The sequence below is a fragment of the Polyergus mexicanus genome, unplaced genomic scaffold, assembly GCF_030449975.1.
Source record: "Polyergus mexicanus isolate NDT 795.1 unplaced genomic scaffold, iyPolMexi1.0 SCAF_7, whole genome shotgun sequence".
In the NCBI taxonomy this organism is placed as follows: domain Eukaryota; kingdom Metazoa; phylum Arthropoda; class Insecta; order Hymenoptera; family Formicidae; genus Polyergus; species Polyergus mexicanus.
The window spans coordinates 5,359,854-5,375,977 of record NW_027223327.1 but is presented as its reverse complement, the minus strand read 5'-3'; the positions used below and the strand labels follow the sequence as shown (position 1 = coordinate 5,375,977).

Below are 16,124 nucleotides of genomic sequence, written 5' to 3'. Positions count from 1 at the left end.
ATCAGTGTTTTCGTCCATTTGATGTTATCTCTTGCGATGTAGACCGCCCACTGCCACTTCAGCTTCGCCACTCGCTCCACCACATCTGTGATTCTTGTTCTCCTTCTGATCTCCTCGTTTGGTATATGATCCCTCAAGCTGATCCCCAATATGGCTCGCTCGATGGCTCTTTGGCAGACTCGGAGCAGTGATGCCAGAAATGGTATCCTGCGCGCGCATACTTGAGACCAACCATGTACACATGTTGCTACGTTACGGGCGAAGAGCACCCAGTTTTGGCGGACAAACAGGTTAGATGACTGCCATGACAGGCGGTTTCGCGGTTTCTGTACGTAGTTTTAAATTCGGAGTGTCCATTTATGTGCTAGAAAATAGGATGATGATTCTAGCATAGGATGCAAAAAGAAGATAAGCAGATAATGCAATAGTGCAACAATAGTGAAGATAAGCAGATAGTGTAATATTTATTATTATTAATAATAAAATATTTTTATAAAATATGGAATTAAATGCTTCCAAAAGAGTCATTCCAAAGAAATTTTCAAAGAAAGAAAAAAGTAGGAAATTATATAATATATATAATTATATATATATATATATATATACAGGGTGTTTCAGAACAATCTTCCATCCTTAAAATGACGTATTTCTGATACAATTCTAAGACGATTTTTCCTTTACCAAAATTTGAATTGAAGCGTAATTTTTGAATTATAAGCAAAAATAGTTAGCAAATCACGCGTCGAGTACAGAAGGCAGGCAGGAGCGGCGCAACGCGCCGCAGCTGACCGTCCGATGCGTGATTACCACGCATAAGTCGCTAACTATTTTATTTTATAACATAAAATTACGCTTTAAATAAAATTTCGGTAAAGAAGAAAATGTCTTAAAGTTACGCCAGGAATATGTATTTGAAATAACATCACTTTAGCGAAAGTTGTTCCGGATCGCCGCTCGTCGGATGCTGCGATCAGCTGATTGCTACACGCGATGTGTGTATGGTGGAATGTGTGCGTAAAAGGAAGGGAGACACAGATAGACAGAGAGAGAGAGAGAGAGTGAGAGGAAGAGGAAGGGAAGGAGGAAATGAGGGAGAGACGTTTATACATACGCACGCACGTACACATACACTTTTTTTCTCGCTCTCTTTCTCTCTTTTACACAACACTTATGCACTCTCTCATTCGGTCACTCATTCTCACACTCACTCACTCACCTGCTCACTCACAGCGTAGCGAATTTTCATACTACGTATTATCGTTAACTGCTACACAATTATTATTTAGCGATGGACCACGGAGACTGCGCGATCACATTGTTACGTTGCCTAGCGATGCGAGAAACGCAACATGTACCGTGCAAGTTGCGACGTGCGTGTGGCGCGTGGCACGTGATTGACGCGAGATAAGAGGAACGATCTTCTAAAACCTTTGCATTGCGAATGCGGTAGAACACATGAAATCTATAATGACGTACTTAAAAAAATTACTTATTTATCATAATTAATAACTTTATACTTTTTAATGTTGGAACATCTGATTTGAGCAGAATAGAAATAATATTTCCCAAGTATAATTTATTAATTACATTATTCTTGCGATCTTGCGATTGACTGAAACTTTCGCATCGTGAATGCAATGATTTCGAAAATGTAATAACGTATATAATACATGCTTTTTAAAATAATAATTATTTCGAAATAGTTATAATTTTTATAAATAAGTAATACGTGCGTGCGTGTGTATAAACGTCTCTCCCTCATTCCCTCTCTCTCTCTCTCTCTCTCTATCTGTCTCTTCCTTCCTTTTACGCACACACTCCACCATACACACATCGTGTGTAGCAATCAGCTGATCGCAACATCCGACGAACGGCAATCCGGAACAACTTTCGTATATATATATATATATATATATATATATATATACAGGGTGTTAGAAAAGTCTGGAAACGGTCAAATATCTCGAAAACCAAACTTTTATGAGAAAAATGTATCCAACCAAAGTTGTAGGGTTTTAAAAGTGGTATTCAATGATCATATCCATTTGACATTGAGTGGAGTCGTTAAGGCGAGGTGAAGGCCAACATGACTTTTTTAAATGGAACACCCCATTTTTATGGCATAGTATTAAAGATGACAGCGAGACGTTTCCAAAACACGACCTATTTTTGTTGAGAATTGTCTGAGTTATGAGTTTTAGAATTTACGATGCCGCCAGCATTAGTATTATCCAGGATGTACCGCGTGGAGATTGCATGGTCGGACCTTACACCCCTGTGTGTGCGTGTGCGTATGTGTCTGTGTGCATTTGTGTGTGTGTGTGCATGTATGTAAAGAAGATTCCGATAACCACATGTGATCTCCACATGTAGTATGCTCAAAAAAACATGTCGACGGGTTTTTGGTTTCGGACCCTTCTTTATCGAAGAAAATTTATTAGATGCTTGATACTTGATCGTATTCATCATACAAATAACAAATTACTTGTTCGTAGTATATCAAGTTAAAGTAATTTCTTTTGCAAAGTAAGAAATTACCTTCGGTAATCGCCAACATGGTATTGATTGAAAGGGAAAGAATTACAATATTAATGATACGAGGATATGGACCGCGTTAGGTCTTTTGAACAAGTAGCGACTTTGTTTAACGATACTTATGCAGATCGTGAACCAATTTCAAAGTCTACAGTTCAAAAAAACTGTTAGACGATTCGAAGAAACAGGATCTGTCAACGACCGCCCGCGGAGTGGTAGACCAAAATCAGCGACACATTTCGATAAAAGTTTGGATGTGATGCAATCATTTGTATAAAATCCTCATTCTTCGATAAGAAAGGTAGCACAGGCGACTGAAGTTAGTACATTTTCCATTCATAAAATTATAATGAAAGAAAAATGGCATATTTTTAAAATAAAATTTACTCAGGAGCTAGCGGAATGTGATTTCGATAGAACAAATGACTTTTGTGATGAAATAATGCGTCGATGCGATAATGATAACATTTTTTTTTGATAATATCATTTTTTCCGATGAAGCTTCTTTCGAATTAAATGGAACGGTAAATCGTCACAATTGCGACTATTGGAGTGACGAGAACCTTCGCTGGATGCATGATCTCCACATACAGTATCCCCAAAAACTGAACGTGTGGGCGGGTTTTTACGAACGTGGTATTATCGGGCCCTTTTTTATCGAAGGAAATTTAAATACAAACACTTATCTACAATTATTGCGAAATCAAATAGTTCCTGCTATTGACAATCTGTTTGACGGAAATATACAAAATATTTGGTTTCAACAAGATGGTGCACTGCCACACTATGCAGTAGTATGCGTCAATTTTTAACTGATACTTTCCCAAACCGATGGATAGGAAGACGTGGAAAAATAGAGTGGCCCTCTAGATCAGCAGATCTTTCTCCATTGGACTACTTTTTATGGGGGTATGTTAAAAACAATATGTACACAACGAAACCTGCTAACTTGACAGACCTTAGGGAACGCATACTACACCAAGTAAATCTTATCTCACCAGAAATGAGACGAAATATTTTAAATGAATTTTATCTACGATTAGATCATTGTCAAGCAGCAGACGGAAGACAATTTGAACACTTAATTCAGTAAAAACCCGTCTACACACACACACACACACAGCAGAGAGGGTTTGGAGTCATTAAATATTGCGGGAATGACGAACCGCGGGGTCCTTATCTCTGCTGACAGACACACGCGCGCGCGCGCGCGCGCACAAACACACACACACACAGGGGTGTAAGGTCCGACCATGCAATCTCCACGCGGTACATCCTGGATAATACTAATGCTGGCGGCACCATAATAGTGATACTAGACCAGTTCTAACTCAGGTCCTCTGAGGAGGGGTGAGGGGCGAGGGGAAACCGCCGTGGGGGGTATGACGTTACGGGGAGGGGGTATGACGTCGCGGGGGGGTATGACGTCACGCGGGGGGACTGCGGCGGAACGGTAGGCGCGGGGTCCGCGGAGAGGGGGGAGGGGGTCCGCGGCGGAACGGTAGGCGCGGAGAAGAGGGAACGCACGCGTCCGCGAGTAGATTTTGGTGTCCAGACGAACGGTGTCCAAACGAATGGTGGGCAAATGAACGGTGTCCAAACGAACGGTGGGCAAATGAACGGTGTCCAAACGAACAGTGGGCAAATGAACGGTGTCCAAACGAACGGTGGGCAAATGAACGGTGTCCAAACGAACGGTGGGCAAATAACGGTGTCCAAACGAACGGTGTCCAAATGAACGGTGCGCATCTTTCTGTGTCCAAACGAACGGTGTCCAAATGAACAGTGTCCAATTGAGCGGTGTCCAAGTAAACGATGCGTATTTTCTTATGTGTCCAAAAGAGCTACTGTATCCAAAATTACTGTGTCCAAATGCACTGTGTCCAATTGAACCGTGTGCACAATCTCGTGTCCATTTGTAACGTGTCCATTTGCACCGTGTCCAAGTGAAGGCCACTCCTATCAAACGACTATCGAACGGCCATTGAACGGCTTTGAACGACTATTGAACGGCTATCGAACGGTTTTGAACGGTTATCGAACGGCTATCGAACGGCAATCGAATGGCTATAAACGACTATTGAACGGCTAACGAACGACAATTAAACGACAAAACAATTATTTATACACCATTCAAATATTAAAGTCATGTACTGAAATGTAACATCTATATCTTAATTAACTGTCTGACGCCGCTATCTAACGTCATGTACTGAAATTTAATACTCGCGTACTGGGATATGAAAGAGGAAAAGGGAAGAATAAAAGAGAATAAAATATATTTTAACAATAGTTTATTCCAAATAATGTTTGGGTGAACCTTTATGATGATTCGTCCACCAATTGAATATTTTAAATACATTTTGTAAAGCGCAATTTTTCAAATGTTTTTCACAGCGCATAGTATTAGTAACATCTAGCTTATTTAACGAAGTGATATCTTTATAGTCCGCATCCAAAGTCTCAATAATAACGTCGTTTCTCGCATCATCGTCAAGTATATCAACCAGCCATTCTCGTTTTTCGCATCCTTTAACGTACACGATAGGAGATGCTCCATCTTCCTCTTCCGTCGCGCCCATCACAGCTCTCGTAATCAAACTCCTAGCGAAGCTGTATGGAACGTTTCCATCCTCCCATTGAAGTCCATGGTGATGTCCGATTAGCCATGAAGCTTGGCATCTCTCAGATTTTGTAAGCGCACGCCATGGTACGGGACTTGCAAAAAAGTAATGAGAGAGAACAAATCCATTTCTCAATATCGCTACTTCCTTCACGACAAAGTTTCTCCCGATAATGAATCCCTGCAGATCCACAAACGTTGGCGCGATCATGCTGATAATATTACCGTACAATTGCAAGAACGATGTACGACTGTTGCCGATCGTCAAAATCTCAATCTTTTTATATTTTGACATTGGAGGGGATATTTGCTGATTTAGGTAATTTTACGAACTACGTTGGTCAATGGACAATATTCGACAACGCGATCGTGCAAGATGAGACAATAGGCGGTAGTATTTGTCGGTATATCCTCCTTGCACTCAAACTCTAATCTCATGTCCACGGTGGAATTTTTGACAGACTCGTTTTGTCGCGAGCAATCGATAACCGCGAGAAGACTGCAATGTAGAAATTTTGAAATGTTTAATAGCACATCATCATTATCACATCCGTAATAAGATTTGCGAAAACGAGAGTACATATCGAACAAGAGGGCGAATCTATTTTTATCGAAATCTAAATTCAAATCATCGTAGGGATAAAATTCCGAGTTTAGATAGAGTTTAACGTTGGTCAATTTGCAGTCGTCGAATGTAGTAATATCTTTTGACACAGCATTTTTTCTACCAGTCTGCAGCGCAAAGATTACGTATCGCGGCTTTTCCAGCTGAGAGGCGGCTTTCACGGTCCACGAATGCTTGGTCGTATTATGCAATAGAGGAAATTCGTATAGATCCCAAGAGCGAAAACTGATATTCAAGTATCGCCCACTTTCCAACGCGCGCAGCAAAGATAGTTTATTGACCTCGCTCAATATTACATATGGCATACGTCATTGTATCTTGAATAATTCGATATCAGCTTCAGCCGAAGCATGTCCAAATATGCAATTGTTGTCGTTGCGCGAACGTATCAGAATTAATTCGTGACGAGCGTTGATCACAATTCGCTTATAATCTTCGCAAAAACCCAATAGTATATTTAGCGGCACGCAAAAATTGAAGTAAGATTTAACAGCATTATGTGACATATTCCACGCAGCATTCCGCAAGATTTTACCTTTCTCGGTTGTTAGAGAGATATAGTTTTTAATCGTGGAAGTTATTCCAACGTTTCTGTTGCGGTCAATCTCCACACCGTCGAGTTCATATCGAAGTTCATCAAACATAAACGCGACACAATTGTTTCCCAATACTACTCTTCCCTCTTTAGCTACTTTACGCACCATCAACTTTCCTTCGACGTATAGAAAACTTTCACATGGTAACGTGTACAAATCTTGATGTTGTATTGGTATCCGTATCTCGTCGCTATATCCAAGCGTTGTGTTGGCGCATGGATTGTACGTATGAGTCTCAATCTTGACAATACGGTCGTCAAAGATCGGCTTACCTCCGACATTCAAGATGTCAATCATATTGTTAAGTATTTTGTACGACGAATCCCAATGATTTTAAAAACTCGCGATTCAACGCGCTGAGCTTCTTTTTAGCGTAACCAGATATTTGATTATTGTCACCCGATACAGCAGTCACTCGCCTTCCCGCAAAAATATTGTCCCTCGCAAAGATATTGTCTTTCGCGTGCTCTGTGCTTTTGTTCAACACAAGCATTTCATTTATCAAACGCTTTATTTTTGCCGCCGCCGTATATGCAATCTTACGGTAATTTCCTCTCCTTGAAAATCGAGCAAATGTCCTTCTTGATCAACAATGCGTATCGTTAAATCAGTAATGCTCCGTGCGACGATCGGTAGATAAATGATCCGTGCTGGCGTTTCCGATATTTTATATCCTGGTGGCACGCTCGGTGAAAATTCATGTATCGTGTGTACGCGCTTGTCATTGCTGTACGCGCCAGTGGTTACGCTGCATTCTATACGAATAATATTTACGCTAATAATATTTATCGGTACATCCGATTCGTACCATTTCCGAGGCTGTAATATATGATTTGATGAGAATCCCAACAACGATCCAACGTTGCCCAGTTTACTAAAATTTATTCTATAGACACATTTGATTTCACTTTTTAGCGTAGTATGATTAGCGCGAAGCGTTATTGGATATTCATCGTGTTCTTCACCATCAACAATATCGTTGGAATCAATTACGCATCGATGTCGTAAAATTGCATGTCGGAGATATTCGTTTATAGCGTGTAATTCGTGCAATCCCTCGGGAATCGTAATTTCCTTATCGTCGTTATCAAAATAAAATTTATTATTCCAAAAATTCACGTTCGACGTTCGATATCGTATGATACGTTTCAAAGTCAGTTAAACCAAGCTCGTAATCGCCATCGTTTAAATCTATAGCCGGAAAGTAGCTTACAGCAAGAGCACTACACTTGCCGGTCAACGTAAGTGTGAGCGACATGCTGGAAAACTGTCAAACGAATACTGAGTCGCGACGGTGAATTGTCAGGCTTTAAATTCATATCGATCATCGACCGTTTGAAGAAATCCAAGACACAATTGTCCACACATACTTTGATTATAATTTTGATAGGCCGTGTGATTGTATTCTATATTTGCAACATTCTGTCCAAAATATCGCACTAATTCCTTGGGCGGTCGCAGATTTCCAAAACTATCGAAATATATTACACGATCCCCTCTTTGCATACGCAACCCAATGAATACCATCGACGTCATCCAAATTGATGATACCGCTCTCATTTCGCCGTACACCGTTTATCGGTAAATTATTGCGCATGAAAACACCCCTAAAAAATTGTATACGCATACGTCTTGCAAGTTGTTCCAATTGTACATTGGTTGTTATACGGCAAGCATTTTTATTTTGACATTTTTTTTTCTTGACCGCTGTTGAGAATCCTCGTCCACGCTTGTATGGAACGAGATAAAGTCCGTGACCTTCCATGGCGCGATTATGACGCTGCATTTCTTCGAGCTGACGTTGCGTCGCCTTGTCGCCTCGTTCACCGCCTTCGCGATTCCCGCTGCTCCGCCAGCCAATGAACCGAGAACTCCCAATAACGGTAAAATTGGTAAGATACCACCACGCTTCGCTATAGGAAGTATTCGTTTTTTCGCAGTCTTTTTCTTCATCGATGATTTTTTTGTTTTCAGCTCCATACCGACTTTTGTCTTTGCTTTCATAACCGCCCAAACAGCTGTAGCAGCTGCTCTTTCGCCAAGAGTCGAATCTCTCGCGGTAATACGCGTTCGCGCTTTCGTGGCGAGTATATTATCTGCAACGTGTCGTTGACCGAGATCGTTGCTTCGGGAATAAGCTATGTCGTGCTCGCGACACGCGGCATCCAATGGATTGATACCCCGATCGCCTCTAGCCAATCGTGTTTCTAAATGAGTTTCCGGTCCGCAAAACTGATAGCCTGGAATATGTAATTCGATAGGAAGTGCGTTTATCGCACGATTTAACAAACCGCTACCTCTTATAATTTTTGCTGGCATTTGTCACAATTTTTTATTAATGGTGTTGGACCGTCGAAATGTGTTTGCTGTCACGACAAATTATAATGTCGCGTGCATTGATGACGTTGAACCTTTGAGTCAGCTTTTATATGTTCGGGAAACTTGTTCCACGTAGCTACCAAAGTCTCGCAGTAAAACAATCTTGGTGATAATCTGTAACTGCTCGGTGGTAAGCTCGAGAATATCGCTGTCAACCGATAGAAGAAGAAACATTTTTGAGACTGAGCGGTTTTGATTCGGTGCGCCTCTATAAATAGGGCCCCGATGGCTCATTTTCCAAAATCTGATTTGAGATTCGCGAGAGCAAACATGCGGTTCGCGCGACAAGCGACGATAATCAAAGTGATAAATTTTGACGATAAAACACGAGTAATGTCCGAGAAATAAATACGCAAGCATGGAAACATGCTGCCGACTACTATACGCGGTATCATTTGCGGTCCTTCGAATTGCCGTAAGACTAACGTGTTGATAAGTTTGATAGAAAGTCCACACGGTGTACATTTCGAGAATGTGTACGTATATTCGAAATCACTTCAACAACCGAAATATCGATACTTGGAAAATTTGCTATTATCGATAGATGAAAGTGGTTATTTTACCTTCTCTAATAATAGTGACGTTATTCCACCGAGCGAGGTGCTTCCGAATTCCATTTTTATCTTTGACGACGTGGCGTGCGATAAGCAAGATACGATAAGAGAGTACTTTGCAATGGGTCGACACTCGAGCGTCGACTGTTTCTATCTTTGTCAAACGTATGCCAAGATACCCAAGCATCTTATACGGGACAATGCAAATTTACTGATTTTATTTAAACAAGATGATACAAACTTGAAACATGTATACAACGATCATGTAAACACATGTAAATACATGTCTTACGGCGATTTTCGCGCATTTTGTCAGAAATGTTGGCAACACAAGTATGGATTTGTAGTGATTGATAAAGACAGTTTACAGACTAATGGACGATATCGAAAAGGATTTAACGATTTTGCAATACTGTAAAGTGGTTAGTCGCTATCAATACATCGATCGAGCAACGTCTAAAAAATTTCGTCCGAGCGCAACGTGACGACGATGATTGACAGTGACGATCGTGAGAAGATTGCGAGAGAGATTGTAAAAACGAGCGAATCAATCCGCAAAAAATATCGTTCTTTAAAAACCGGTCAAATGGAGGAAGACGTCACATTGGAGAGGCACTTTAAACCAATTATCGAACCTCTAAAACAATTTGTCGAAAATACAATCAATGTGGAAGCGAAAATCGAACCATCGAGTATGCTCGAAGACAAGCATCTAAAAAAGAGTCTGGAACAAAGCGAACAAGGTCAAATATATCATTGAACGATTCGCTACTAACTTCTACTCCAAATCAATCGAAACGTAAGTGAATGAAACAATTATCGAATATGGTTACTTCTACTCCGATAAAAGATGTACAATCGAGTCAAATATTGTACGAAAGATCGTCTCCGTATGTGGAAGAAATTTTTGAAACCACGCCTGAAACGCTTGTGACGTCGGTTCAACATCAATTACAAACGTCCGAGAGTCAAAATATATTGCGCACACATCTGGATCCACTAGGGCAAAAATATGTGGGAGCTATTTTGAGTCAAGATAAATATAACAGTATAGATTATGTTTACGGTGTTAAATTTTGCAACGAAGGAATGATGCTTGGTGATAAAATTTTTGATGTGGATAAAGATGACAATATAATTATCGGTGGAATAAGATACATGGGAACACTAATGACGATGATAAAATTAAATACAAAAATATATTACTGGCGACAAATGCGCATAGACGTGGCAATGATATGCGTAATCCAGTGTTAAGTAACAAGGGATACAAGTATAAAAATATAATAGCACCATTAATCTCTATTAAAAAAGCTGGAAGAAGTACAAACATACCGCGCGCTATGACGTTAAACGATAATAAGATCGATTACGTGCATTGGAATGATCCCAACGAGTTGGTTGATCGCTTGCGATTGCTGGAAGCTTCGCGTCAAGCCGGCAACAATGCCCACGACAATGAAATATTATCAATTATCGAGGAACTTTACGAAGCTGGCCTTATTATAAATTAATCTATGCGTCGGCGAAACGAGTCAGTCTGTCATTATTGTTTGTATCAAAATGTCGATTAATAAATTTGGATTATCGTTGGGAACACCAAACAACTCATACTATCAATGGAATGGATTACTAAGAAATTATGTGCGCGATAATGCTCTGTGTCAGACAGCCTCCGGCTTTGACGCAAGGTCGCGCAAGATACGACGCGTAGCGCAACCGGGAGATGATACTGATGCAGCAAACAAATAGTACGTGGAAATACGTGTCAAACTTTTGGAAGACAGACAGGAAGAACTTGAGAAGAAAATAATCACGCTCGAGACGAATGTACAAACGCTGCAAATAATGATGGATGAAATGCAGAAAATGCTTCGGTATGCAACTCACGCGCAGACTGCAACTAATTCAGTGCAGGAGAAGAAAGATATATAAAGAATATATGTGGAGGAATTATCTCATTATTACAAATTATGCCTCGATCAAATATGTCGCAAAAGACCTCTGAAAAACAGCTGCTCGTGGAAGAATTGCATGCTCCAGCGAGAAAAAATTTCCCACGTAGACGTGTCATAGTACGCGGATACGACGATCTGTGGCAGGCGGACGTGGTCGAGATGCGTCCATATGCACGATTCAACAAAGGCTACAACTACATACTCACAGTTATCGATGTGTTGAGCAAGTATGCGTGGGCTGTACCGCTCCAAAGAGTAAGAGTGGAAACGAGACGGCTGATGCTATCGCAAAGATAATTCGAGACGATGGAAGATGTCCGAAAAATTTTCAAACCGACAGAGGAAAAGAATTTTACAACACAAATGTACAGAAACTCGTGAAGAAACACAGCATTAATCATTATTCGATGTACTCTATCATGAAAGCCTCGGTCGTGGAACGATTCAACCGAACGTTAAAGAGCAATATGTGGAAAATGTTTACGTTTAATGGAAATTACAAGTGTATCGACGCGTTGTCCCGGCTCGTTAGAGAGTACAATGCGCGAAAACATCGCACTATCGGTATGAGACCTATCGATGTTACCCCCGCGATCGCCGATAAACTTTTAAATACGGTATACAACAACGTAAAGATTGCGGCACCGGCAAGATTCAAAGTAAGCGATCCGGTACGCGTGAGTAAATTCAAGACCATCTTTGACAAGACAAGACAAAGGTTACACGCCAAATTGGTCGACCGAAGTGTTTAAGATCGTTAAAGTGCAGAAAACTAATCCCGTGACCTACGTACTCAAAGATTCGCGCGGAAATCCCGTCGCCGGCGGATTTTACGAATACGAGTTACAACGCGTTGCCAATCCCGACATACATCTCGTGGAAAAGGTAATACGCAAAAAGGGCGACGAGGTTTATGTGAAATGGCTGGGATTTGATGCAACGCACAATTATTGGATACATAAAAATAATATATTATAAATATGTTAACAATAATACATAATATTAAAGATATTATACAAATATATAAACAAAATTGTACACTTTATAAAATATACATATAATTTACAATAAATATACATATAATTTTAATTTACAATAAATATACGTAATTTTTTATTTACAATAAATATACATAATTTTTATTTACAACGGTATTTTGTAATGTCTCCACGGTAGCGTGTCGGTGGTTTCAGGTACGATATACCGCTTGTCATCGTACGGACTTAGAGCAATTTTTGTCTCGCGAATAGTGTATACTTCGTGTAATTAAGATCTTATACAAGACTGCTGACGCGTCATTTCAATCTCTTCGTTCAAACACCGCGTGTAATCGTTGAACGTTATCGTTCTCGCGACGACGTTACTCTTGACGCCTTTTACCTTTTTCGTGTCTTTCTTACCATCTATTCGCAACGCGTACATTTTTGCCCTAAGCCCGACGAATTCGGTCATGATGGCGCCATTATTTTCATTCTTCATTAAACCCGGTATCTTTTTATTCACGAGCGGTATACCGTACACATTGTTCACCGCATAATCGTTGGTATCGAATCTGTCGACGTTGCGCTTTATATTCTCATATACATCTTCACACTCGATGTGATATATGAGACTGTAGGTGTCGGTGTACATGACTTTACATTTTTCTCGATACATAGGTATCATATAATCGTGGTGAAACTCGTACAAACATATCTTGGATATGTCGAGTATACACATACTCACGTAGATTGGTTTATTAGATTTCACCTCGAGATTGCGCAATTCAACGGCGATCAGATTCTCCGAAAACACGCTTCTACTATGAAAATTTGGTTTTGCGATCATCGTCTCTGCGCCATATCTTCCATCCCAATGTATCACGAGCTTAATATTAACATGATTGCGCACTTTTTCCATCGTTTTGCCAAATACCGCATTATTCATTAATTTATATAAATTTTTTTCAAAATCATTTTTCGCGAGTGTTCGGAATTGTGTATTAAGTTCGATATAACTGCGAAGCCATGGAGATTGCGAAAACTGTAATATTCGATGTATTTTTGTAACGCGAAGTCCGTGTCGCATGCATTGCTGCAGGTTACGGTAATGTATTACGTAACGTTTCTTATCGTATAAGGTTGCGAGCAGCTTATCCTGCCACTTACTAGGTGGTTTGTCGCGTGTCGGGCAAAACGGTAGGTCAGTGTGCGCATCGTGAACACGTTGCGGATACTCGAGATCGATTTCAAGGATGTAGCCTATAGGCGAATCGAGCGCGATCGATGATGTATCAAAATCGGATACGTCGTCGACCCATCGAAAATCTGCATAGGGCAAGGGTTGACACATTGCCCATCCGTACAAATTATTTACATCAAAGTACGTGAGATACGTTGAAGGTTTCGATGGATCGTACGACTGCATATACTTGTTATTAGCATGTGCGTATCTGTTGGAACATTGACTCAAACCGCCGCGTATTCCGCGTTCGATAAATAAAACCATGTCTATATCCGTAAGCAATTCGAATGTAATATTTGTATGCTTCAACATGGCGTCCCACGTGTATCCGGGAAGAGTATAGTAATACGCGGGGTCGAGCCCATAACTTTTAATACAACTCTCGCGGAAATTTTCAAAAATATCTGCTAATAACAAGACATCAATTTTGAGGTACAAGTCGCTATATTCGCCCAGCGTTTGAATGGAGAACGGCTTCCACACGTTCTCGGCGTGCGCGTAATCGCTCTCGGATATCGTGTCACCGGTCAAGGAACTGTAAAATGATTCGCGCGGTGGTAAACACATATCTTGCAACCTGTCGACGCAGTCAATATATTCGTATGGAAAGACGCCCTTCCGTGTTAATAAATTGAAATCGTCGTTTGGTAAATTTTGAAAATCAGATTTTAAAATTGTGAGTTTGTCTTTATTCAAGAATGATGCCAATTTATCGAGATTGGTTGTAAGAAATTTATACGAATCGATAAAACGCAATTTAATATGATTTTTCGATTTCTCTTCGGCAAGTTTAACATTTTTCGTAAATAATATATATTTTTCTTTTGTTATCGGAAGTAACTCGATTCCCCCTTCGAACGCTGTAGCTATTTCCTTGATAAGAAAATGTGCCTCGTAACCGGATAAATTATGAAAAACTATTGGAATGCAAAAAGAATCTTTATAATTTAAATTGCAATTTGAATGCGCGGGACCTCTGTATCGTCCGGTCAGATGGCAATGATCGCGTACGCGTGTATCGTCTTGTACGAATGGTTTCTCGCAAATGTGACATTGTGTCGCGCTATGAAAATTTTCACATTCATCAGATGTTAAATTTACCATGGGGACATTAGCTGATAAAATACTTTTTACACGCAGTGCTAAATTTTTAAGTTCTTCGACGAACCATGATATGCAATCGATATCGCGATGGGAATGATACGCAGATAACGAATTATCGTACGAACAATGTACATAATATGCTATGCTAAATACTTTGTGATGTTGGTAGTTTCTCTCTTCCTCCGTCTTCTCTAAAACGCACTCCAGATCGGCGTATACGATGAAAGGAAGCCGTTCTTTCCGATTATAATTGTTGAACGTGAGCCACTTGTCCTTATCGCTCGGTAATCGGATAGCGCACTCGTTCATCTCTCGACAGTCCACCGTATGTGATTGTAACTTGTCGTTCGAGCCAAAGTAGTGCAAACATCTGTAAAAGAAATAATTTTTAATTTTTGTTCAAAGATTTCTGTAATATAATTTATTAAATATATACGTACCGATCGCAGATATATTGTCTTCGTTTGCCACAACTCAATTGCCAGCTCACGAGGCGGGATAGATTCTTGATCCACGCGAAATGTCCAACGTTGTTGTCTTCCACGTACAACAGGTTGACGTGTTTGTCTTTTTTCAGCTCACTGAGACGTATCGGGACAATGTTCTTTTCCTCGATACTATATACTTTTATTGAGATATCGTTGAGAAGTTCGAATTTTTTAATTTGATTCACAGTCACTGGAAACTCAATGTCCTGGAGATTCAGCACTGTTGTGTAATGCGGATACGAAGATTCCCGATAAACATGATCTTCAGCTGGATATAGAGCGGTAACCACAGACCACGCGAAACACGCATTGTCATTAGATTGCACGTTTATTACCGCTCTCTTCATCGTTATTTCTCGCGGTAATTTAATGTGGCACCCCGCGCGCATTGGATTATATTTATTTATATTTACATTTAAATCGAGTATTCGCGATAATGCCCACCCGCTATCGTGTTCCTGAAATTCTTCGAGCGATGCTAGAGTGGGCTCGACAACGCGCCGCTCGTACCATTCGCGTAAATCGGTTGTGCGAAAAAGTTCATAGTTTCTCGTATTGATACTTTTATTTGCGTGTTTATCACCCGTCACAAATTCACCATTGAACACTGTATTAATTTTCACATTAAAGTGTTTTTTCAGCACGGTTTGCACGTGTTCGAGCACAATATCTTTAGCATCCTCGAAAAATTGGCGAGGCTCGATGTGATTATGCTTTATAACCGCACCAGTCAATATGCAGCTCTCGAACGCCGTATCGATCTCTCGCCAAATCAATCCGTGTTGCCGCGTGCTGCATCCTGCACCCGCGTATACAAAACGCGTGCGTAACGAGTGCTTCAATCCCTCGAGTCGTGCAATTCGAGCAATCAGCGATTGTCGAATCCCAATCGATAATCGTGGACGTTTGATTCGACTTTGCTCTTCCAATGATTCGATATATTCGTCGCATCGTTGCTCCCACGCAATGTACTCCTCTATCGAATTCACCCTTGCAGATTGCTCATGCAGATTTCGTTCAGCATTGTTTTTCGCCATAT

At 40.4% G+C, this 16,124-nt stretch overlaps 1 protein-coding gene across 1 annotated transcript; it reads right to left on the bottom strand.

Annotated features, from left to right (window-relative positions):
- Positions 1–24: 24 nt before the first annotated feature.
- Positions 25–15,474, bottom strand: LOC138934928 (uncharacterized). The gene is made up of 3 exons (XM_070299081.1): positions 15,038–15,474; positions 14,751–14,967; positions 25–207 (listed from the first exon to the last, which is right to left on the bottom strand). The coding sequence occupies exons 1-3, from the start codon at positions 15,472–15,474 to the stop codon at positions 25–27; spliced, it is 837 nt and encodes a 278-aa protein (XP_070155182.1).
- Positions 15,475–16,124: the final 650 nt, after the last annotated feature.

Coding starts and splice junctions, on each gene's coding strand:
- LOC138934928 (XM_070299081.1), bottom strand. CDS start 15,474: ATGCGCGCGGGGTGCCACATTAAATTACCGCGAGAAATAACGATGAAG. Junction 14,968..15,037: donor AGACAATATATCTGCGATCG/GTACGTATATAT, acceptor TTTCTTTTACAG/ATGTTTGCACTACTTTGGCT. Junction 208..14,750: donor GAAACTACCAACATCACAAA/GTATTTAGCATA, acceptor ATGCGCGCGCAG/GATACCATTTCTGGCATCAC.